This window comes from Chiloscyllium punctatum, chromosome 32, assembly GCF_047496795.1.
Source record: "Chiloscyllium punctatum isolate Juve2018m chromosome 32, sChiPun1.3, whole genome shotgun sequence".
In the NCBI taxonomy this organism is placed as follows: domain Eukaryota; kingdom Metazoa; phylum Chordata; class Chondrichthyes; order Orectolobiformes; family Hemiscylliidae; genus Chiloscyllium; species Chiloscyllium punctatum.
This window is the reverse complement of record NC_092770.1, coordinates 58,080,833-58,106,318: the sequence shown is the minus strand read 5'-3', so window position 1 is coordinate 58,106,318 and position 25,486 is coordinate 58,080,833. Positions and strand designations below refer to the sequence as shown.

The 25,486-nt window shown below is 43.2% G+C and overlaps 1 protein-coding gene across 2 annotated transcripts in view; it reads left to right on the top strand.

Annotated features, from left to right (window-relative positions):
• The window catches only part of braf (B-Raf proto-oncogene, serine/threonine kinase), a 110,359-nt gene that overhangs the window by 53,033 nt on the left and 31,840 nt on the right, over nucleotides 1-25,486 (top strand). Inside the window, exons 5-11 of one of the 2 annotated variants that reach the window (XM_072552459.1) lie at nucleotides 3,035-3,137; nucleotides 10,861-11,009; nucleotides 13,602-13,721; nucleotides 16,934-17,093; nucleotides 18,160-18,199; nucleotides 20,883-21,002; nucleotides 24,738-24,880. In XM_072552459.1, coding sequence (XP_072408560.1) covers nucleotides 3,035-3,137; nucleotides 10,861-11,009; nucleotides 13,602-13,721; nucleotides 16,934-17,093; nucleotides 18,160-18,199; nucleotides 20,883-21,002; nucleotides 24,738-24,880 — 835 coding nt within the window. The remainder of the gene's footprint in view (nucleotides 1-3,034; nucleotides 3,138-10,860; nucleotides 11,010-13,601; nucleotides 13,722-16,933; nucleotides 17,094-18,159; nucleotides 18,200-20,882; nucleotides 21,003-24,737; nucleotides 24,881-25,486) is intronic. The other variant, XM_072552460.1, reaches the window with a different exon arrangement.

Here is a 25,486-nt window from a genome sequence, read left to right as displayed (position 1 = left end):
CATGGGAAATGCAGGGTTTCAGAGATAGCGTGTGGGAGGTCGGTCTGGGTGGAATGCTCACCAGAGGGTCGGTGTGTACTTGATGGGAAGAATGGCCTGCGTCCACACTTTAGGGATTGTATGATTCTCTGATAAATTGAGAAGGAAGTTTGCAACTGTTAATGCAAAGTTTAGTGTTTTCTCTCCTGTTGTAAAATGCCTCAGAGTAAAAAAAAACTTTCCTTAACACTTCAGAGATCTTTGCAGTCATCTGCTCTGTAAATGTAAAATCATAGTTTCAGAAAATCTGATCTAATTAACATTTAAATCCCTACAGAAAAATAAACCAACTCACGTGGTACTAGAATAAAAGCAAAATGCTGTGGATGCTGGAAATCTGAAACAAGCACAATGTTGGAGAAGCTAAGTAGGTCTGGCAGTATCTGTGAAGAGGGAAGCCTTTAACATTTAGAGGGAATTTCTTCCTCTTTCTCCATAGCTGCTGCCAGACCTACTGAGTTTCTTGAACCTTCTTTGTGTTTGATCCATTTAATAGTTTTGAAATCCATGCTCTTCAAAAAATTATTAATTATAAATTACATGCCTTGCAGTGCACCTGAGATGAGCTTTAGGCCTCATCTTCCCCTATCTTAAAAACAGCCTATTTATATCTCTCTAATGTCACTTGACTTCATCTCTATCTTGACTCATCTGCTACTAGAACCTTCATCCGTGCTTTTGTTACCACTAGTTGCGACTATTCTAATGTACTCCTGACTGATCACTCACATTCTACCATCTGTGAATTTGAGGTTATGCAAATCCCTGCCAGTGTTTCAACTTGCATCAAGTCCTAGTCCCCTACTGGCCTTGTGGTTTCCAGTCCACCAACACATTGCTTTTAAAATTCTCAACCTCACTTTCAAGTTGGTCTGTGGGTTCGCCCCTTCTTATCTCAGTATAACTCTCCAACTCCACACTCCTCTAATTCTGGCCTCTTGTGCACTTACATTCATATCTGTCCCACTGTTAGTGGCTGTGCATTTAGTTGCCTAGGCCCCAAACTCTGAAGTTCCTTTGCTACACCTCTCTACCTTGCCTCCCTCCTTTAACGCACATCTTAAAATCCACCTCTTTCGGTCAACTGGCCCCTACCTCTTTCTGTGCGTGGGTGTTTAATTTTTGTTTTATGATGCTCCTGTGGTTGTTTTAAGTTAAAGGTACTATATCGATGTAAGTTGTTGTTGTGTGTGATTTGGAAATTTTTTTCCACTATTGAGGGTGCCGTATAAAGAGAAGAAATTGTTTTTAGGCACACAGACAACTGAATCAAAGGGATATGTTTTTGTCATTTTCTAGAAGCCATGTGTTAGTGTTTTAAAAGAACTGGTGACATGCTTTGTGTTAACACTGGTTGTCTAGAAATTGTCCTGTGTGGTATTGAATCTATTCAGAACATCTTGCTTTGCCCACAGATTAAAAATGAGCTAAACTGTTCAGAAAGCCTCTGTTCCCTATCCACTGTCCTAATGATTGTTTGACTACTGATGCTTACAATCGTTTGTTTATTGTCTTCATTCTGAATCTTCTTAATCTGGATGGATTGAGTGAAATAAAACAACCCTTTTTTGGACAGTCTAAACAAGCTGTGCATTTTAAATTTGTATACACTCTGTCTGGATCACTAATGTTCTCAGCATCCAGGTTCGAATCACACACGGCATGTGGTGGAATTTGAATTCAATAAAATAAATCTGGGATTTAAGAGTCTAATGATGACCAGGAAAACATTGTCGATGGTCAGAAAAACTCATCTGGTTCTCTCCATTTATATATGACTGCAGATACACAGCCAGCATGGTTGACTCTTAACTGCCCTCTGAGTAATTAGGATGGGCAATAAATGTTGCAACGCCTTCATCCGTTGAATAAATATAAAAGAAAATACATTTACAGAGATACTAATGGCATCAGTTTGTATTTGTGCAGTTCAGAGTTCCTGCAGTGAGTGGGGCAAAGGGAAGTGGATATTTTGAGCAATTGTCAAAAATCACAGTTAACTGAATCCCGATATTTCCCCCATTCCACCCTTTGCTGCATGCAGTCAGGCCTGCAGCAAAATCACTCCTGGAACACCTTGGTCTACCAAGTCACCACCAGCAAGTGACAAGGACCGGGGAAAGCAACGCCCACCCTGAAGAAAAGAAATATGTCTGATGGTCATACCTTCGGGTCCTTTGGGAGGGGAAGAGTGCTGGGTCAGCTCGTTGAGTTTTGCACTAAAATGAGTTTTAAAAAAAAGTTGTGCATTTTCTTTGTTGTTTTCCAAGATGTTATCTAATTATCTAATTTCAGATCTATTTGGTGACCAGTGTGTCATAGTGCATCATTTAGTAACAAGTTGTAAGTACCCATGGTACAGGCAGAACTGATTTGCAAAATAGTGGAACCTGAATGATTTTGTTCGTCACAAAACTATTTCAGTTTCTGGGTGTTAATCTACCTGTGTGTAATAACTTTCACATCAAAGACACAACTGCACTAAAGATCACTGTGAATGTTGGAGACAGAATGAAACCTGGTCGCAGGCTGAACATAATCTGCTTATAAAGCAGTCTGAATCCCAGAGCTGTGATCCACTATTGAGTCATAATGCATTGCCCTATTATCTATTGCATTCTCCCCCATTGATTTTCTTTCCTCCTTTGGTTGGATCACCTTGAAGCTGAATTGAAAGCCATTTGTTTTTACACAGCCACTGGACCCATTGAATTTGGCAACGAATACCAAATAAGGCAAAACCGGGCCCATTCTAGTGTGGGCTTAGACTAAACTGTTGATTGGATTGGCTTCTCTTTGTACTGAAATGTTTCTCTGAATCATTTCCATGCAAGTCTAAAGTACATTAAGCAAATTGCACCCTGATTTTTCTTTCCGATCCGATCCACTTGCTGTAAGGCGAGCATGGTTTGGTTATGAATGTGTTGGTATTTCACTCTGGTTTCCCTTCAGTTCCAGTGTTCATCAGCTCCAACTGAGCTTTATGTCATTTCAGGGAGAAGAAGCCCATTGGCTGGGACACGGACATGTCCTGGTTAACAGGAGAAGAACTACAGGTGGAGGTGCTGGAACATGTTCCACTGACCACGCATAACTTTGTGAGTATCTGGCAGAATTGGGCAAACACGTTGTGGAAATAGCAAGAGGTGAGCCTTTAGGGGAGTATTCTGCTCTGCCCTACCAGGCCTGTCCCAGTCGACTGTGATGCAACGTCCTTTCTGATACAAGACACAGCAGTTTCCAGCTATAATGGTGCAAGGGCGATACTCTCAGTGCCACTGACCATACCCTTTGTTGGCAGAAAAAGACAATAGGGATTGGAATAGGATTGATTCCTCTTTTACTAATCGGAAGGGGATCGCAGGGATCGAGAATGTGGTGCTGGAAAAACACAGCAGGTCAGGCAGCATCTGAGGAGCAGGAAAATCAACATTTCGGGCATTAGTCCTTCATTAGGAATTCCTGATGAAGGGCTTATCCCCGAAAGGTTGATTCTTCTGCCCTTCGGATGCTGCCTGATCTGCTGTGCTTTACCAGCACCATACACTTGACTCTGATCTCCGGCACCTACGATCCTGACTTCCTCCTAGGGGATTGTGGGAGCCCCATTTTGTGCCATTTATGTTCTATTTGTGGAAAATGTGACATAATTGGAGGTAAAGTGTTTGTTGCCTCCTTGTCAGCAGGAAGCTGTGGGAATTCCAGGCAAATGATCAATCCTTTGCGAGCAGGCTCTTGTGTACGAGCAGCACACGCAACTAATAGGTTCCTTTTTTTCCAAGAAGGAGCAAAGCTGTAACCTGCAGGTGCGAGAGTCTTCACTGTTCTTCAGGGCTAAGCTGAACTTAGTCCTGGCCCTCCTCCTCATAAGCTAAAGCATTGTGCTCTTCCACTGGCTCCAGAAAGTTAATTAAACCTCTGACCAATACTGAGCTGGACAATATTAATTAAGGATTTGTTGCCTGAACAGAAGAAACTGATAGAAACTCCATTAGTCACAGGCTGACATCCGAAAATGGCCCATTTGCTCTCACCCTGTTTTCTGTCTCAAATTTATGCGTAAAATTCCCCCAAATGCCATACACTATAATTTTGTTTACTAACCTATTCTGTAAGACTTTACCAAAAAGCTTTCTTGAAAATCTTAATGCACAACATCCATTGCTCCTTCTCATGTATTCTTGACAACACCCAACAGTATTGTTAAACATGATTTCTCTTTCATAAATCCATGTTGACTTTCCTTAGAAAATCCATTTTTTTTTCCAAAGTGCCCTTTTAATTCTTTTAGATTCTAGAATTGGAAAGAGTACAAAGAAGGTTTACCAGACTGATATCTGGAATGATCGATTTGGGTGTAGAGTGTATTTGTATGGTATAGAAAATTGAGTAGAACGGACACTGACTGGCTTGTAAATTTTTAAAGAAATTATTAAGTTGTTCATTACCTATCTCACCCATCCTCAAATTAATGACATTTATTATTCTTTTGACTCTCCTAGTCCCCTGCTTGTTGTCACAGTTATCCATGTGAGAATGTACATAATAAGTGCTGGATTTGGAGAGCTTAGCCTATCCCGCTGCCCACACTCAAACCCCCAATATGGCTCAGTGGATCCTTGAGTAGTGTTTTTGTCTTTCTATCTCCCTATTTGGATGGTGCTGAGGCTGACCCCTTCCAGCTGCTCAGGCTGAAGTGAGCTAGCACCTTTTAGATCCAAAGTGAGAAGGAGCAGAAAAATTAATGAGAATGGTGCCAGGGATAAGTGGATTCACTTACTGTGGTCAAATTGGAAAAGCTAGGGCATTTTTATTCAAAGAAGCAAGTGTTGACAGGACATTAGATAAAGTGGTTCAAAATCACAAGTCGGAGGGGAGAAGCTGCTCCGAGTGGCTGGAAAGTATTGATGTTTCACAATGCTCTGGGGCTCTGCCCAGAGACTTGCCTCTCCTTGAATTTCAATGGATATTAGTGTTTATTTGTTGCAATCTTAAAGTACCATTCAAGATTAGAGTGGTGCTGGAAAAGCACAGCAGGTCAGGCAGCATCCAAGGAGCAGGAAGAATCGACGTTTCGGGCAAAAACCCTTCATCAGGCAGTAGTACCCACTTCCGCCTAAAGTTACCATTCACACTAGCTCCATTGATGTTGTCAACCAGTCTGTTAATCACAGTGGCACCAGTACATCATAGGGTAACCTGTATTGAAGCCAGCATCATAATGTGAAGCTCTAGTGAGAACTTAAGAAGTAGGAGCGCAAAACGTCCATTCAGCCCCTCGAGCATGCTCCACCATTCAATAGGATCATTTGTGATCCGAAATTCCTCTTTCCTGCCCTTTCCCTGTAACCCTTCATTCCCCTGTGGATCAAGAATCTATCTCAGCCTTGAGACTCTTTGCCACAGAGAGCTGTGGGGGTAGTGTTCCCAAGATTCTCAACCTTCTGAAAGAAGACATTCCTCCTCATCTCAGCCTGAAGTTAGCATCCCTTTATTCTGACACTATGCCCTTTGGTCTTCAGCTCTCCCATGAGGGGAAACATCCTCTCAGCATTTGCCCTGTCAAACCTCTTAAGAATCCTATATGTTTCATAGAACATAGAACATAGAAGAATACAGCGCAGTACAGGCCCTTCGGCCCTCGATGTTGCGCCGATCAAAGCCCACCTAACCTACACTAACCCACTATCCTCCATATACCTATCCAATGCCCGCTTAAATACCCATAAAGAGGGAGAGTCCACCACTGCTACTGGCAGGGCATTCCATGAACTTATGACTCACTGAGTGAAGAACCTACCCCTAACATCAGTCCTATATCTACCCCCCCTTAATTTAAAGCTATGCCCCCTTGTAATAGCTGAGATCACCTCTCATTCTTCTGAATGCCAGTGAGTAGAGCCCCAACCTTTGCTCATAAGACAATCCCTCCAAACCAGGGATCAGCTGAGTGAACTCTCTCTGAACTGCCTCCACTGAAGAAATATATTTCTTTAAATAAGGGACCAACACTGCTCACAGTACTCCAGTGGTAGCCTCCCCGGCACATTGTTAAACATGATTCCTCTTTCAAAAATCCACATTGACTCTTGACTTTCCTTAGAAAATTCATTCTTTTCTAAGTGCCCTTTTAATTCTTTCTTTTAGATTCTGGAATTGGAAACAGTACAGACCAATAATTGGAATGAGTGGCTTGCCTTATGAGAAAAGGGTTAGGCAGGCTAGGCTGGAATTCAGAAGAGTAAGAAGCATATGAAATCCTGAGGAATCTTAACGGGATAAATATACAGAGGATATACGCTGATGAGAGAATGTTAAATGTTTAAAAACCAAGGATTGCCCATTTCTAACAAATTAGGCGGATTTATATTACTCTGGTGGTGGTGAGGATCTTTGAAATGCTTCCTGAAAAGAAGGTGGAAGCTGATTATGTGAATATTTTTTAGGCAGAGGCAGATAGGCCCTTGTTAGTTGTGGGATCACAGCTATACATTAATGATCGGGACAAAGGAACTGAAGGTGTTGTTGCAAAGTTTGCAGATAACATGAAGATAAGTGGAGGGACAGGTGGTGTTGAGGAAGGAGGGAGGCTGCAGAAGGACTTGGACAGGCTGGAGAGTGGACAAAGCAGTGGCAGATGGAATTCTAAGTGGGGAAAAGCTTCAGCAATCTGAAGCACAAAGAGACTTGGATGTTCTAGTTTATGATTCTGTTAAGGTTGACATGTAAGTTCAGTTGGCAACTGGGAACAGAAATGGAATTTTAGCATTCCTTGCAAGGGGGTTAGAATACATGAGCAGAGATATATACTGAGTCTGTATAAGGCTCTAGTCACACTGCGTTTGTATTATTTTGAGCAGTTTGAGCCCCATATCTAAAGCTGCATGTGCTGGTGTTAGATCTCATTGAAACTTACAGAATCCTGAGAGGCCTGGAGAGTGTGAATATGAAGCACTAGTAGGGGAGACGAGAACCCAAGGGCACAGCCTCCGATTGAATCTCTTTGTCTTCCTTAACAGGGTTTTAAAATGCTTCCAATCCTCAGCTTTACCATTTTTATGGCCACTCTGTATGCCTTTCTCTATGATCTATTACAATCGTCATTTTCTTTTGTTATCCACAGTGATTAATAACGTTAGGAAAAGGGAACATGCGTAGGCTATTTGACTGTTTAAGTCTGCTCTACCATTCAATAAAATCATAGCTAAACTGATTGTAGCTTTGATTCCACTTTCCTGCTTGCCTCATGTAACCCTCGACTCCCTGGTAGATCAAAAATCTGCAAATGCTGTCTTGAATATACTCAGTGGCCCAGCTATCCACATTCTCAGAGGTCTTTAATAAACTTGTAATGAATTTCCAAAGGTTATGAACCCTTCAAGGGAAAGAATTTCTCCTCATCTGTAAAGGACATTGGTTAGGCCACTTTTGGAATACTGCATTCGATTCTGGTCTCCCTGCTGTAGGAGGGATGTTATGAAACTTGGAAGAATTCAGAAAAGATATAGTTTCCTGCTCTCTGTCTCCCTCCTTTCTTGAATAAAGGTATCATATTTAACAATTTACTATAATTACTTCAAATTCCTTCAATTGGCATAACCTCTTATGCCATTCCCAGGTACTACATCTAGCTCAAAATGTTCTGTTTAGCAATTTTAGAAGGAAGGAAGTAATAATTCAATCTTTGCTGATCTACATGGTCTCCAAAATGCTTCTAAATTAAATGTCTCAGGTTCAAAAATGTCCATGGACTCATAATTTCTTGTCTGCTCAACCGCCCCTAGAATTCTTGTGAGAACTATTCTAACTTTGGCCTCTTGCTGATCTCCAATTCTAATCCCCCCAATATTGTTGGCTGGCCCTAGAATTCCCTCCTTAAACCCATCTCTCTGCCTTTTCTCTGTGAGATGCTCCTTTCAAGCCCTCTGTCTAGGCATTTTGTGACCTGACCCAATGACTCCTTGTTTAGCTTTGCAACAACATTTGGCCGATTACACTGCACCTCATCCAACATTGAGGCACGACAAAGACAGAAATGTCTGCAGTCAAAGCCCTCTTCATCAGAATCCAGTTCCGATAGAATGGGAATGTATGTTCAACTGAATAAAATTTCTAATGGGTCATGCATCCACAAGGTAAATGTGGCCACTGCCAATGAGGTAAGCCAAAATTAATGCTTTCCTTTATTGGTCAGAGCGTTAAGTTTAGGAGTTGGGAGGTCATATTGTGGCTGTAGAGAACATTGGTTAGGCCACTTTTGGAATATTGTTTGCAATTCTGGTCTCCCTCCTTTGGGAAGGATGTTGTGAAACTTGAAAGGGTTCAGAAAAGATTTACAAGGATGTTGGCAGGGTTGGAGGTTTTGAGCTATAGGGAGAGATTGAATAGGCTGGGGCTGTCTTCCCTGGAGTGTCGGAGGCTGAGGGGTGATCTTATAAAGGTTTATAAAATCATGACAGGCATAGATAGGATCTTTTCACTGGGGTGGGGGAGTCCAGAACTCGAGGGCATAGGTTTAGGGTGAGAGGGGAAAGATTTAAAAGGGACCTAAGGGACAACTTGTTCGTGCAAAGGGTGGTGTGTGTATGGAATGAGCTGCCAGAGGAAGAGGTGGAGGCTGGTACCATTATAACATTTGAAAGCATCTGAATGAGTATATGGGCCAAGTGGTGGCAAATAGGACTAGATTAATTTAGGATATATGGTTGGCATGGACAAGTTGGACAAAAGGATCTGGTTCTGTGCTGTACATCTCTATGACTCTTAAGTGCTCCTTTAAGGCTAACCTCATGTATTATTTTGACTGAATCCTGCATCGAGGAGCCCAAACAAAAGTTACGTCAGTGGGAATCTGGGAGAAAACATTCTGCTGGTTGGAGTCACACCTAACACATGGGAAGATGGTTGTGATTGTTGGGGATCAGTCATCTCAGCTTCAGGACTTCTCCGCAGGAGTTTCTCTGGATAGTGTCCTAGCCCGAACCATCTTCAGCTACTTCAACAATGACCTTCCCTCCATCGTAAGGGCAGCAGTGGGAATGTTTGATGATGGTCACACAGTGTTCAACTGTGCTTGTAACTCTTCACACACTGAAACAGCCCATGCCTATATACAGAAAGTTGTGGACTGTGTTCAGGCTTGGACTGATAAGTGGCAGGTAACTTTCATGCCACACAAGTGACAGGTGACTGTTTGCAACAAGTGAGAGCTTCACCATTGTCCCTTGACATTAAGTAATATTGTCATTGATAAATCCTTCACTATCAACATCCTTGGCATTTGCAAAGTTTGTGAAGGTTTGTAGCTCAGGTTGAGGTTTAGTGTGTAGGTTTGCTCGCTGAGCTGTAGGTTTGATATCCAGACGTTTCATTACCTGGCTAGGTAACGTCATCAGTGGTGACCTCCAAGTGAAGCGAAGCTGTTGTCTCCTGCTTTCTATTTATATCTTTCTCCTGGATGGGGTTCCTGGGGTTTGTGGTGATATCATTTCCTGTTCGTTTTCTGAGGGGTTGATAAACGGCATCTAGATGGAATTTTATAGATGACGTTGGTTTTGTCCATGGGTTGTACCGGGTCTTTTAAGTTTGTTAGTTTTTGTTTGAGAGTATTGGTGGGTTTGTATGCTACTCGGATTCCGAGGGGTTTTAGTAGTCTAGCTGTCATTTCTGAGATTTCTTTGATGTATGGTAAGGTGGTTAGGGTTTCTGGCTGTGTTTGGTCTGCTTGTCATGGTTTGTTCCTGAGGAATCTGTGGACTGTAGTTTTTGAGTATCCGTTCTTCTTGAATACGTTGTATAGGTGGTTCTCCTCTTTTCCGAAGTTCGTCTGTGCTGCAGTGTGTGGTGGCTCGTTGGAATAGTGTTCTGATACAGCTTTGTTTGTGTATGTTGGGATGGTTGCTGGTGTAGTTAAGTAATTGGTCAGTGTTTGTCGGTTTTCTGTATACGCAGGTTTGTAGTTCTCCGTTGTCCTTTCTTTTAACTGTCTACAAAATTCCATGCAAGGACTGCCACAAACACTACGTAGGACAAACAGGAAGAAAGTTAGTCACCAGGATACATGAACACCAGCTAGCCGCAAAAAGACACAACCCTCTCTCCTTCACAGCCCTACACACGGATGAAAAAAACCATTTCGACTGGGACAACACATCTATCCTGAGACAGACTAAGCAAAGACATGCCAGAGAATTCCTGGAGGCCTGGCACTCCAACCACAACGCCAAAAACAAACACATAGATCTAGATACCATCTATCAACTCCTCAGAAAACGAACAGGAAATGACATCACTACAAACCCCAGGAACCCCATCCAGGAGAAAGATATAAATAGAAAGCAGGAGACAACAACTTTGCTTCACTTGGAGGTCGTCACTGATGATGTTACCTAGCCAGGTAATGAAACGTCTGGATATCAAACCTACAGCTCAGCGAGCAAGCCTACACCCTAAACCTTGGCATTATCGTTGAGCAGAAACTAAACTGAACCAACTGTATTAATACTTGGGTACAAATGTAGGTCAGAGTCTGCGAATTCTGGAGAAGTAATTCACCTCTTGACTGCTCAGAGCCTGTACAGGTCACAAGTACTTGTTAAGCTAGAAATGGGAGTAAGCAGAGAAGGGTAGCTCTAGTCAGCCTGTGTGTCACCTTTTGAACATGTCTCTGTACATTATCCCTCCCAACAGAAGAATTAGTATTTCATTTAGTGAGATATCAATTCAGTTATCTGGTGCTCCCAATATAAAATTGATCTCGACACTGACCCTGGTGATGTCTTGGTTGGATTTAAGCATAACTTTAGTTGCTTTCCCTTTCAGGTTCGAAAGACGTTTTTCACTCTTGCGTTCTGCGATTTTTGCCGTAAGCTTCTGTTCCAGGGCTTTCGTTGTCAGACGTGTGGATACAAGTTCCACCAACGTTGTAGCACTGAGGTTCCCCTCATGTGTGTCAACATCGACCAGCTAGAGTAAGTGCATTTGCATTGTAAAGGAGGCAACTGGCATCATTATTTGGGGAAGGAATGACCTCAGATGGTATTGAGTGACATCTTTAGGCTTTAGAGTTGACTTTGGTTAGCCCTTTATGATTGGGGAGGTTCAAGCATAGGTTATCAAGAGCAATCAATACCTTTTATCTGATGGGCTTCAGAGATTGAGAGGATGGCTTAGTGGTTCTGGTCTTTAACTAATTTATAGGTAACTGAGATGAGGTGAGTATATTGTGTGTGAGTTTGCTGAAAATATCAAGTTATGTGGAAAAACAAGTCTTGATGCAAAGAGACTGAATGTGAATCTGGGTAACTTAGGTAACTGGGAAAAATGCAAAAAGCAGAATCTCTTCTAAATGGCAAGAAACTGAGAATAGTGCTATTTGGAAAGATCTGCATGTACTTGTGCATAATTCGTGAAGTTAACTGGCAATGCAGAAATACAATTGATATATTAGCATTTATTACCAGGATTTAGAGTATAAGAGTAAGCTTGAGGAGACTGGGCCAATAACTCTAGGCTTTTGAAGAATGAGATGATTCATTAAACAAAATAAAATTCTTAAGGGTGAGGATAACATGGTAGATACTAGGAGGATGGTTTCCTGGCTGGGGAATCGAGAACTGACAGTCACAGTCTCACTGAAGGATTTGGCCTTTAGTGTAGAGGCGAGGTTTTTTTCATTCAAACGGTTTTAAACCAGAAATTCTCAAGGAGTTGAGTGAAATGGGTATTACTCTGGTGAAAGTGAACCATGATCTTTTTGAATGACAGCAGGCTTGGGGGTGAGATGGCAGCAAATGGTCTACCCAACTCCTTTCTCTATATATCTAAGTTCAGATTGTCCCAACAGGATATGTTGTGAACTTGATTTCAATAAATTTGGTCTTTTGTGGCTGGTATCAAAAAAGGGGCATGAGAAAGATTGTTGTCGGAACACAAATAGTTCATTCAAGTCTTTCAGTGAAGGGAGACTATATTCCATCCAGTCTGGGCCTGCATCTGTCCCTCGTAATAAGGTTGAGGTCCAGCAATCCTCATTGCCATTGTAAGACAACTAGGGGTGGACACTGCAACCCTGTCACTATAGCAATGAAGTCTCTCAAACAAATGTGATCTGAGATATGCATTTTTAACACTCCAGTTTCATGGACAAATGTAAGCTTATCATGCATCTATCTTATTTATAATCTTTTAAGATTATGCTTTTCTTTCTGTGTATTGTTTGTCACCAGTCTTAATTAGTAGGGCCGATTACTCTTTAAAGTTGCTGCTTAAATGCAAATTGTTATTGGAACTACATGATGGGAAAAGCCACTGAAGGTAGTATGGAGTACATGCAAAATGCGTTTCATAGCTCATGTTTCTCTGATGGCAAATCACATTGCTCTCACCTCGAATGGCTAAGCTGAAAATGCTTAGAGCTTACCCCAGATCATATACAGTTCGCTCCAGAGGCTAGGGATGGCATGGTGGCTCAGTAGTTAGCACTGATGCCTCACAGTGCCAGGGACCTGGGTTCGATTCCCACCTTGGGCAACTGTCTGTGTGGAGTTTGCACATTCTCCCCGTGTCTGCGTGGGTTTCCTCTGGGTGGTCCGGTTTCCTCCCACAATCCAAACGTGTGCAGGTTAGGTGAATTGGCTGAGCTTAATTGCCCATGGTGTTAGGTTCGTTAGTCAGGGGTAAATATAGGGTAGGAGAATGGGTCTGGATGAGTTAATCTTCGGAGGGGCGATGTGGACTAGCTGGGCCGAAGGGCCTGTTTCCATACTGGAGGGGATCTAATCTAATTCACCATGGCGATTTTGCACTGTTTTCTCCATTGTCCAAATGAGCGTGGAATTTAATAAAAGCAAAAAAAAAGTTTAAAAGTTCACATTCATTTCACATTGCGGTCTAGAAGGCATGTCCTTGTTGTGCCACGCTTAGATGTCCAGTCATGGCTCATTGGAGTTTAGAGTCAGAAGGCTGCAAATTTAAACCCTACTCCAACGGTTTGAGCACACAATCTTGGCAGATGCAAAATGTTTTTCGCTGCTGTTTGACGCATGGACGATAGAGCTTGCTCTTCGTTCCCTAAAACAGGTTGTCTTGTTTTCAACTCACTGCTGTTTATAGGAGTTTGTTTTGTGCAAATTGGCTCGCAAATATCTTTAACATCAAACAGTGACAAAGCCCGAAAAGTGCTTCATTGGCTCTTTGGGATGTCCTGAGGGACTAAACAGGTTAGGTGAATTGGCCATGCTAAATTGCCCCTAGTGTTAGGTGCAGGATAAAGGTATGGGAATGGGTGTGGGTGTGTGCGCTTCGGCAGGTCAGTATGGACTTGTTGGGCCGAAGGGCCTGTTTCCACGCTGTAAGTAATCTAATCTAATCTTATCTAATCTAATCTAAAAAAATCTAATCTAAACGAATACAAGCTTTGCATTTTGCTTTTTTTTAGCTACTTGTGCACTAGTGTGCACTGAATTTGTTAATCTGGCAAAATGAAATTGATGCAATAATCTTTTCTTCTCATCCCACCCTCCCATTTCTCCTGGCTGCTTTTGTTATCTGTTTTCCTCTAGTCTGCTCATTCTTTCCCGAATCTATGAAAACCATCCCATTACACAAGACGATGTATCATCTGGAACAACGCCACCGGGTTTGGGGATGTATCCTTCAGTTCCACCGTCCGATTCCACAGGGTAAGTCATTTACAGAAGTTCCCCTCTATCTCTCTCACACTCAATTCTCCAACTGCCCTGTGTTCCATTTCTCCAATGGTTGTGGATCTTCAGGTTGGCCTTGGTCCTGTTCCATCAGTTGTGAGCATGAGCAGTTGTCCAATTCAATGGGATTTTGGTCATTGACACTTGAGTACCATTTGCTGTACATGACCGAGTATAACAGGGTCTGAGACTGAGAATGTCATCATTCTCGTCACTGCTCCTCACTCCTGCCCCTTGTTCTCCTCTTCTGGAGACATGTTCCAATTGCACCCTGGCCACTGGTGGAATTTGAATTCAATAAATAAGCCTGGAATTCAAAGTTGGACTAATGGCGACTGTGTAAGCGTCATCAGTTGTTGTAAAATCCCATCAGGTTCATTCTTCCATTTAGGTGAAGGAAATCTGCTGTCCCTACCTTGTCTGGCTCACCTGTGACTCTTTTTTTAGATTAGATTAGATTACATTACAGTGTAGAAACAGGCCCTTCGGCCCAACAAATCCACACCAACCCGCCGAAGCGCAACCCACCCATACTCCTACATTTACCCCTTACCTAACACTATGGGCAATTTAGCATGGCCAATTCACCTGACCTGCACATCTTTGGACTGTGGGAGGAAACCGGAGCACCCGGAGGAAACCCACGCAGACACTGGGAGAATGTGCAAACTCCACACAGTCAGTCACCTGAGGCAGGAATTGAACCCGGGTCTCTGGCGCTGTGAGGCAACAGTACTAACCACTGTGCCACCATGCCGCCCACTCTAGATCCACAGCACTTTTAAATTCCCTCGGAAATGGCCAAGCAAGTTCCTCAGGAAATTTATGAATTGACAGCAAATGGGAAGATGCAGGTGCAGTGTTAATATCACTGGACCCAGCTTTGATGCAGGGTTATTTAGACTTAAAACATTAGCTTGCTTTCTCTCCATGGATGCTGCCTGACCTGCTGTGATCTCCAGGATTTTTTGTTTTCAGCACAGGTTCCAGCATTTGCAGTAATTTGATTCTAACAATAAAAGGTAGTTAGTCTAACCAGCAACATTCACATTCTATAAATGAATATAAATAATGAAGGAGAGGTGAAGGATGAGATGGGGAATGAGATTGGGAGGCACTGCGGGTGAGGGGAGATTTGAGGGTACAAAGTACTAATGAGAATGGACAGGGGGATAGGAACGGGGAATGAAGAGTGAGGTGAGGAAGAACAAGGTATGGAGCTTGGATGAGAATAAACCCAAGGGATTGGTTAGTGGAGGCCAGGGAGAGCAAGTATCGTCTGAGTGGCAGCAAGGCATAGACATTGACTAGAAAATAAAGCAGGAGGAAACAGAAGAGGAGGAAGAAAGTCTGAGAGCAGAAAACAGAGGCAGAATCAGGAATGGAGAGCGTGAGTGACTGAAATGGAGTTAGCTGAGAGAATCTGACTTGGAGGGAAGAATCGGATAGGTGTTAAGCTCCCTGTCGTCCAAGGAATGCACATTATTCTGGAGTGGTATTTTCCATATATTGCAATGCTATATTGCCAGTAGTGTCCAGGGATGTGCAGGCTAGGTGGGTTAGCCATGGGCAATACAGGGTTATAGAGAGGTAGGTCTGGGTGCGATGCTGTTTGAAGGGAAAGTGTGGACTCGGTGGGCTGAATGGCTTGCTTCCACACTGTTGGGATTCTATGATCTAGCCAGGAGAAGAATTGTGTTCGACTTCAAGAGGACACTTACAGGACAATGGAATGGGTGGACAAGTGTCAGATAAAATTCAATGCTGGAAAGTGTGCAGAGATTCATTTTGATATGAAGAAGGAAGAGAGGTGATTTAAAATAGCTTTTAAAAGAGGCTGGGTTAACTGACTTGTGATTATATGCACACATGTCTCTGAAGGTAGTACAGCAGATTAACAATGTGGCTGAATAGGCATGTGGGATCCTGGACTTTACAAACTAAGGTATAAAATTTAAAGGAAGCTAGCCTGAATGTTGAAGTATTCTTTGTAACTGTGAGCATTGCACTTTATGACAGAAGTGAAGGATTTAGAGAGAGTGCAGAAAAGAAGGTTGATAAGGGTTCCAAAGGCAACAGAGTTCACTTACAATATGAGAGTAAGGAAGTTGGGTTGTTCTCCATTGGAGATGAGAGGGTGGATAGACAATTTAATAAAGGTGGCCTAAATCATAACGGGGCTAGATACTAGCAAGAAACTATTCCATTGGTCAGGAGCAAGAGGAATTAGTGATTGGGAATAGAAGCAGTGAGGATGTAAATTTTTCTTTACACTAGGTAGTTAGGGTCTACCTGAGAATGTGATGGTGACCATTTCAATCTTCAGTTTCCAAAGGGTGAGAATCTGAATGGCAAAACCGTTCAGGTGTAAGGGGAGAGTGGAGGGGAGTGGGACCACCTGAGTTGTTCTTGCAGAGGGGCAGCACAAACCCAGTGGACAGAGAGCTCTCATGTGTTAGAACCTATTTGCAATGCTGTGAATTATGCACTGGGTGGTTGTAAGAAGTAGATATGTGACCCACGCCCCCAACACACACTCTAACACACACGCCACATACCCCCAAACAGCTTCACTCTCTCTTTCACTCTCTGTCTGTCTGTTACTCACTCACTCACTCTAATCTACACTTAGAACTGGGGCCATGATTTCCTGGCTAAGAGGTTTCTCAGGGACTGTGGAAATGCCAGGATGATTGCTAAATCAGTCATCCCGTTGCTGTACAACATAGGCTGAAGATTATTTTCTGGTCTCAACTTGTTAGATGGTGAAAATCTATGGGGCTGGAAAAGCACAGTGGATCAGGCAACATCTGAGGAGCAGGAGAGTCGACATTTCGGGCAGAAGAAGGGTTTATGCTCCATGTCAATTCTCCTGCTCCCTGGACGCTGCCTGACCTGCTGTGCTTTTCCAGCACCACACTCGCAACTCTGATCTCCAGCATCTGCAGTCCCCACTTTCTACTCGAAGCTGAAATCTGTCTCCTCAGCCCCAGCGCTGTGAAGGAAATCTCAGTCAGCACTCAGTCCTGACCTCTTTCCCACTCCCCCCCAGTCAAATGACCTGGTGGTACTTGCTGTCCATAGATTCTCTAAAGACCATGTCACAGGCTGAATCAGAACAGTAGGGCAGAAAGTCTGGAGAAAGTTGCAAATTCTCACTGCTGTTAAACGGCGTTTTATATTGGCAGGTCCCTATCTCACTCCACTGCCTCCCCGACGAAATCAATTCCAATCCCACAGCCTTTCAGACCCGGTGAGGAAGACCAACGCAATCAGTTTGGGCAGCGAGACCGTTCATCCTCTGCGCCAAACGTACACCTCAACACCATTGAGCAGGTCAATATTGATGTAAGTATCCTCACACTTACCCGTGAGTGGAGATGGTGGTTTTGCAGTAATGTCACTGGACCGAGGTTACCACACTGAGGTTTCCAGCTGAGGTTTCCAGCTCCAATTATACTGCAGCAGCTAGACCAATTTAAATATAGTTGGAAGCTGGTGTCAGTTACGGCATTAAACCAGAAACGATTGTCATTAAAACCATCTGGTTCACCAGTGTTCTTTAGGGACAGAAAATTGCCATTTTCCACTTGGTCTTGTCTACAAGTGACTCCAGACCCACACAGGTGTCTTAATCGCCCTCTGAAATGGCTGAGCAAACCAGTCCATTCAAGGGCATGAGGGGTCGACAGCAAACTAGACTTGCCAGAGATGTCCAAAGTGTTTTTCGCTACTTGATACCGCTCTTTCAAGATAAAGGGACAGTCATCTCTGGCTAATCACTTTATGGTGCTCTGATAATATGCTTTGGCTGTGGCTCAGATGCAGTAGTAACACCTCCTGCATCTGAGGTTCTGAACTTGAGAGACTTGATCCCCATCCTCTGAGCTCACACTCCAGGGCAGGGCTCTCTTGAGGGTTCTGCCTTTCAGCTGGTACACTAAGCTGAGGTTCTGTCTGACCTGTCAGATAGCAGAAGATCCCACAACCTCTATTTGAATAGATGACGTAGTTTATCTCACTGCTGTCAATGAGTCCTGTCAATGTACAAGTTGAGTATCATATTTCCTTACAGCTGGGACTACTTTTCAAAATTAGCTTTCATTATCTGTTAAGCACTTTAGAAAGGCATTGTATAATTGAAAGCTTGCTCTCCTGAATAGGTGAGCTCTAAACAGTAGGTAAGGAAGTTGTAGATGCAGTGGTCATTTGTGGTAATCCTTTGAAGCTCTTTCACTCATTGTCCCCACCGAACATGCTCCCCTTTAGAAATCCTTCATGCATACTTTTTGGAAATCTTCTCTAAAGCCTCCTTTCTTGGAGCTTCTAGTAAACCTTACTTTTGTAACCCTCAGTAGCCTAATGATACTCAAAAATGGACTGAGACATCTTCCCTTTTCTCATTGTTCCCTAGGGTCTGATCCGTGATCAGGGTCTACCACGCAATGACGGAGGTAAGAATGTGACATCTTGATTCCCTTTGAGTTTGTGGGTTTCTCGGGTGGAGATTTTAAGGAAACATGCCAAGATTTTGTTCAGTTGAATTCCATCTGAACTTAGAAGTGTGCATACATTTGTACTTTTGGGTGGCACGGTGGCATAGTGGTTAGCACTGCTGCCTCGCAGCGCCAGAGACCCGGGTTCAATTCCCGCCTCAGGCGACTGACTGTGTGGAGTTTGCACGTTCTCCCCGTGTCTGCGTGGGTTTCCTCCCACAGTCCAAAGATGTGCAGGTCGGGTGAATTGGCCATGCTAAATTGCCCATAATGTTAGGTAAGGGGAAAATGTAGGGGTATGGGTGGGTTGCGCTTCGGCGGGTTGGTGTGGACTTGTTGGGCCGAAAGGCCTGTTTCCACACTGTAATCTTAATCTCATCTAATGTAATCCCCAAAGTAAAGGGATAATGCAACACTGCCCAGGTTGTAGAGGGTTAAATATGGAGTAAGGACCCTTTCCTAAAAATGTTTGTCAGAGGACTTCTCTCAATTGTGCTGTTGTGATTTTTCCACACTTCTGTGTGCCCCTGGATGGTGTGGCCAGTTTGGCACTGAATGGGGCTCCATGATGGCATGTTGTGTTCTGGGATTAATGCCAGCCAGAGAACACCAGTGGGACCTATTCAAATGTTTTGCGACCATTAGGCAGTGGAGATTCTGATTACAATTTTACTTGGTTCTCCCACTGAATACTGTGGTCCCTTATTACAGAGTGTAAAACTTTGTTCAAAAGCTGGAACTGAAATTAATCAGGCAATGACAATCCTTTTAGACCCTAAGTCAACAAACGATGAGGTATTAATGTAGATACAAAACCAGCAAGGCCTTCAAGAAGTCATTACCTGACTCGTTATAGTGTCCTTTCACCTCCCTATAATAAAATTCAGCATATTGACACCTTTGCTATCCTACTGTCTTTTATCTTTTTTTTACGTTGGTAATTTTATCTCTGTGCTTCCTCTGCCCTTCCACCAGCAGAAGGTACTGACTCTCACTAGAAAGCAACTTGACCTCATCCTTCACCTCAAGTGTCGCTTTATATGAGTCTCATTATGAATTTGTACCTATCTGTTTCTGGGTTGGTAAACCATTTGGCCGCAAAGGCCATCAGGCCTGAGCCCAAACCTGCCTCATTTTCTTTAGAAATTTCACATCTTAGCCGGAATCTTGGCCAACTTTGCAAAGAAGAGATTACTCATCCCTAACATGGGGGGAAGGGGGGGGGGTGGGAGGGGAAGTGGCAAAGGCCATTTGCAATGCCTAGCTGTATTGCAATGATTTAACTCAGCAAGGACGCAAGAGCTATTCCCTCAATAAACTGTTAGAGTTCATTTAGAAAGATGTCAAGCCTTTACTTCTGCCTTGAATTGCTGCCATTGTGTAAAAACAAATTGTGCTCTGTTTTGTGATAGGGAGGTGGGGATCTGGTTGAAGTTACTAGGTCCTGGTAGTTTGGGGAATGCATTAGTGAGCTTGGTGTGGTGTGTGTACAAATGAGGAGCCCATGTTGCTGCTAACTTATTTTGAACATTGACTGACCTCTGATTTCCACCCCTATTTCTTTGAAGATAGGATGCTCTGAATATCCCCCCGCCACAGCCACTTCTTCACCCACCGCCCCCCGCCCCCCCAACCTCCCCCCCGCCCCCCCAACCTCCCCCAGTCATTTATCAGCAAATTCTCTCCCAATACCAGTTTGGAAAGAAACAAATTGTAATGTTGTCAAAGGAGTCAGAGCATGAGAGTTGTTACCCTTGCCCATGACTTCACTGAAATTTTGAGAACTCATTTTCAGAGCCTGAGTACCAGATGAAAGAAAGGATTTGTGAGATGAACTTTGGTGGATAGCTAGTGACTTCCACATTTACACCAGATTCTGCCCACAGAATTAAAACCAGATCTTTTCACGGTTGTTCTGGGATGCCAGTGAGTTGCCCTTTTCCCATTGTGGGTTTCCTACTCACTTCAGCACATGCTGCTGATAGACTGGTGGACATTTAAAGGAATTCGCTTTGGCACCTGTAATGACAGTGTTAGGTGACACCTGCAGAACCTGTGCTATTTCTGTCCCGGGTTGGGGGCCACGGGAGAAATTGAGTTGGTTCAAGGCAGTGGGTAAATCTATCGTGCTTTGATTTCTTGATGAGCTCCTGTGTGTTAGCAGAATTGCAAAGAGCAAGAATTTCACCTCTCTTATTCTTTAAAGCAAAACTTAAGGAAGGATGTAAAACTGTGAATCAATCCCTCTTTAAGTGCGTGACTCCTTTCTCGCGATTCGCTAAAATAATGGGTGATCTTCTCAAATTGATGCAGCTCCATCGCATTAGGTAGTTGCAGCACTGTTTCTGAAGAGGCGGTGATATCTGCCCATTTGTATGGCAATTTTTGAATGAGAATCTTGGCTGTCAGTACTGCTAAGGGAAAGTGTGTTGAGATGTAAGAATTTTGGTCTCTGCTGTGAGTGGAAAGTATTGTTGGACATGCACTGTACGAAACAGGGGAAGATCCTCCAGCAGAAACCCTATGCGAGGTTTCTTTTGCCCTTTTGAATATTTTTCTTCTCTATCCAATAAGGAAGAACCCTACTGGCAGGGAGTTTTGGTTCCTGCTCCTTCACTCCTTTTCTTTTCTCTTCCCGCAGCCCCCTTGACGCAGCCGATCAGGTGCCTCAGGAAGTACCGCTCCCGGACTCCCAGCCCTTTGTTGCAATCTTACCCCAATGACCTTGTCTTTGATTTTGAGCCTGGTCCTGTATTCAGAGGTACTCGGGCACCTCTCCTCGCTTACCCACTTGTGCACGCTCCCTCACGGACATTTACATTGCACTGCACCGATTCTCTCACCACTGCTTCTCCACCTGAGATTCATGCCCACTCCATAGACCCATTGTGTATAGGAACTGTGGAGCAGGTAGCTCAATCAGAAGCAGTATTCAGCCAAGGCTTAGGTCAGAGGTGGTTCATCCAGTTGTAAACCCGGTTTACAGCAGATCCAGGGTATATCCAATCCCATCCGTCTCTAGTGTGCTACCAATCTGTCAGTGTATACCCGCAAGGAAACCGAGCACATCATCCTCAGCTAGCAGGCTGCACCAAGGGGAGCGAATAGATTGTGGCCAAATGCAGTAGATACAGGACAAAATTTAAAAGGGTACTTGTTCTAAGATCAGTAAAGTAAGGACGTTTGTTGTGTTTGTCTCTGAACCTGCTGGAAGTCGAAAGGTTTTCAGATCATTTAGAATCTGCTGCTGTTCACTGTTTGCAATTACTTATATTTATGTTATGTTGAGGAGGACGGAGGATGTAGAGAAAGGCATAGGGTGTGGACAAAGTATAATATGGAGGACAGTTGTTGCATCTTGTCTATTTGGTCAGTTACTGTTGAACTTAATCCCAGGCCAGTTGGTGAAGTATTAAACAACACAGTAATAGATGGGAGACTTATTTACAAAATGTAGCCATGCGTTTATCTGTTTTCTATCTAATCTCCCAAGTCCCAGCAGTCTCTCTTTAAAAGTGCTCTAGCTCCTTAATAAAACAATACACTTCACCTCTGTATTTTAATATAGTTACCACATACACATATTTTTAATTCATGTGGTTAGCTTTGGTAAAAATCAAATGAGCTTGCTTCCTTCAGCTTGACCACAGCTGTAGAGGCACAGTGTTAAATGCAAGATAAGATTCATTGTTGCTGCTGCTGTAAAATTCCCAACTAATATCTCAACATTGACCATCAGAATTCTGAGAAACACTATAAGACATAGGAGCATGTATGTTACAGATTTGAAATGATTACAGCAGATGCATTAAATAAAAGATAGATTTGCCATAGTCTTACCAGACCATAGAGGTGCGCTCTCAGTAGGGAGAGGTGATTGCTGGTGGTTTAATCTGAGGGTCACCACGCCTCAGGGGAGGAGAGAAGTTGAGAAAGAGATTCCTTCATGGTAACCTCAGCCAGTGCAGGACCTTAGCCTATGCTGTTGGCATCATCCTACATTGCAAACCAGCTGTCAATCGAACTGAGCCAAATTGACGCCATAGCAGATGATTATCAAGTAAAATGGTTGTGTAAGAAAAGAAAAAGAGGTGTTCTACATTCATTTATACCCAATTAGAAAGTTTGAATTTTAACTCATTTTCTCTGACCTGCTGTATTCAGGTCCTCTCCTACCATTTGTTATTCCTAAAAAGCAGGTTACTTACTGGAGGAATTGAACACATTGGCCAATGCATTAAACAAGCATACAGGAATTCAGTGCAAAAGATCAGGGTTATCCGAACTAAAACCAGAAAATACTGGAACCATTCTGCAGGCCAGGACAGAATTATGTAGAGAGAGAAAAACAGAGGTAACATTTCTGTGACCTTTTGTCACAGAAAGGATCGCAGGAGAGGAGATGGATTGAGAACTGAAAGAGGGAAATATTTCACTCCAAGCAGAGTTCTGGACAAAACAAAAATCACATTAAACTTTTTCAAAGTCTAGAAACAAAATACTGCTTCTGATCAGCACCTGTTTCCCTTGTTGAATACATTCCCACACTGTTTTATAATTTAGAGTGCCTCTTTAGTAAAGAGACAATGTGCCTTTTCTCTGGGTTATCAAACTGCTCGTTAACACCAATTATCAGCCCTAAAGCAATTACCTTAGCAAAACATTCTTCATATATTACTTAATAATCATTTTGAAGACAAATATCTTTCTTAAAGTAAATCCATATCTGACATTCACTGAAGTGGTTTCAAAATGCAGCCAAAACCAGATTGAAAGGCACACAGTTTCCATAATGTATTTTTTCTGATGTTCATATTCTGTGCTGTATGGGGCAGGGGAAGAAATTGTCATTCAAAATATTCTTCTTTACCTTCATTTTCCCCCCAATAATGTCCTCGCATTTTAGTCAGGTTATCACTTCTGTGTAGGTATATAAATAGGAAAGGGTTAAAGGGATATGGGCCAAATGCTTGGCAACTGGGGCCAGATCAGATTGAGATGTCTGGTTGGCATGGACTTGTTGGACCAAAGGGACTGTTTCCATGCTGTATGACCCTATGACTCTCTGAGATTGATGGGCAAAACAAAAAAGATACTTGGATTGTGCTGGAGATGAACTTAATTCTTGAAGTGAAGTGCTTACTTCAGTCTCCATAACTGATGACAATTTGCCTATATTTGTGGGCAAGGACAGTGTGCAGGTAGCCCATGACACTACTGACTCTTACTGAGGTACTGTACTGAAGCAGGGGTGCTGACCCTTGCTGGGGTATAGCTTCAAGGTTCCTCTGTGCCCCTTGAACAAAATAACATTTCTTTGCATATCAGTCCTCTTCAAGTATTGACTTTTGTGACCAATCCAATGCCCAACCTTACTTGCAGCAGGGGTCAAGTGAAAAATTTGTAGATAGTGTTTGGTGGAAGGAAAGATCTCCAGGAGCATACTTTTTTTTGCTCTTAACCTCATGTTTTTGAAGCCACTGATTACAGAGGGACCGCGATTATCCGGCATTCAATTACCCGAATATCGGATTATCCGGCAAGATTGCAAGATGCCAATGCTTGGTTAAACTTTGTAATTCGGCATTGGATTATCCGGAATTTAATTAACCGAATGGAGAGTACTCTTTACCCATATCCTTCGGATAATTGAGGTTCTTCTGTATTCTCAACCAAAATCCTAGAGATTTGAGATTGAAGCAAGGAGTTGCTGATCTGTTTGGCTTTTCTCAGTTGACGTTGGATTAGGTTGGGTGGGAGTTGCTCATTGAAGGAGTAAGACCAATTTCAGCCTTGCCTGGAAGTTCATTAGTTGGAGATTACCTATCATTGACTATTTATTGTACACAGCCCTAAAAGGAATTCTGTTCGACGTATGGAAATATCCTTAGTAGCAGTCTTAGCAGGAATCCTTGGTTAAGTAAATGCAGTTGTTGACTCTAAAATTTCCCTAAAATTTCCCAAATCTTGTCTAGTCCTAATCACATTGGTTTCTGCCCTACTGGATTCCCACCTGCTCCACGGTATTTAATATATTTATCTCTAGCCACTCTGTTGTGTCTTGTTATTGCCCCGAGCTAAACTGGGCATGAAAGCTTACAGCAACCCTGATCTCACAATAACAGCTTACCCACTGCACAGGGTTAGTTACAAGAGAGAGCAAGGTGCTTTTGAATGTTGCCATGTAGCTAACTTGCTGCAGCACCATTGAGAAATTTCAAGTTGATGGCCATAACTTCACGCTTTTCTATTTCTACCCCTATCTCTCAATCAAAAATCGGTTATATGCATGGTCACTCCTTATTTTGGGAGCCACTCTGGCTGTGAGATCATTCACCAGTGTCGTACCCTGCATGGGCTGTCCAACATTATAGTTTAGCCTCTTGCCTTATTTTGGGCAACTCTTTGCTGTAGTAATGATTCTGCTTTCTCTTACCTCTTGGTTCCTCCTCACCCCCTCCTGTTGAAACGTTGGCTTAAACAAAAATTTAAACAGGGTCCACGTCGGGGCTCTCTGCCACTCCGCCAGCTTCGCTGCCTGGTTCTCTGAGTTGTGTCAAAACGTTGCAGAAATCACCTGGTACTCAGCCACGGGAGAGGAAATCGTCGTCCTCATCATCCGAAGACCGGAATAAGATGGTAAGCAGGAGACCCTTCTCTCTCTCTTTCCTTTCTGTAAGTGTGAAGAGGGGCTGAGGTAACGATTTGGGGTGTTTACACAGACAAGGGGGTGAACAAAAGACTTGAAGGGTAGCAAACGTGGGTCCAAGCCCCTCTGGGCTGCGGTGGGGAAGAGATTGTTCAGGGCTGCCCTCCTGGCCAGCGGTATACGTGAGTCCGGATTGTTTGGTCGGAGCAGAGCCATGTTTTGAGTTGGGGTTGGCTTATGGTGAAAAAGATACCTATCATGGCAGGAAGGAGGGCGGGCAGGTGATGATGGGCAGTTAATATTGGATGGGAAAGATACATTTCTGATGTTAATTGCGATTTTGGCCCAACCCAACACATCATCAATACAACTCATACTGTGTGGTTTACTAGTGAGAGATCACAAGGTAGGTTCAGAGGATGCCATTTAGATTCCATCCCTGAACAATGCCAACACTACCATGTGGTTGTCAATGAGGGCAAAACTTCTTGATCATCTCCATCTGTTGATGGAAGGGTAACATCTTGTTGCCAGATTTCCTGAAGGATGCCCAAGACATCAAGGCCAGAGTAGAACAATTCAAGCTCTGACCTTGA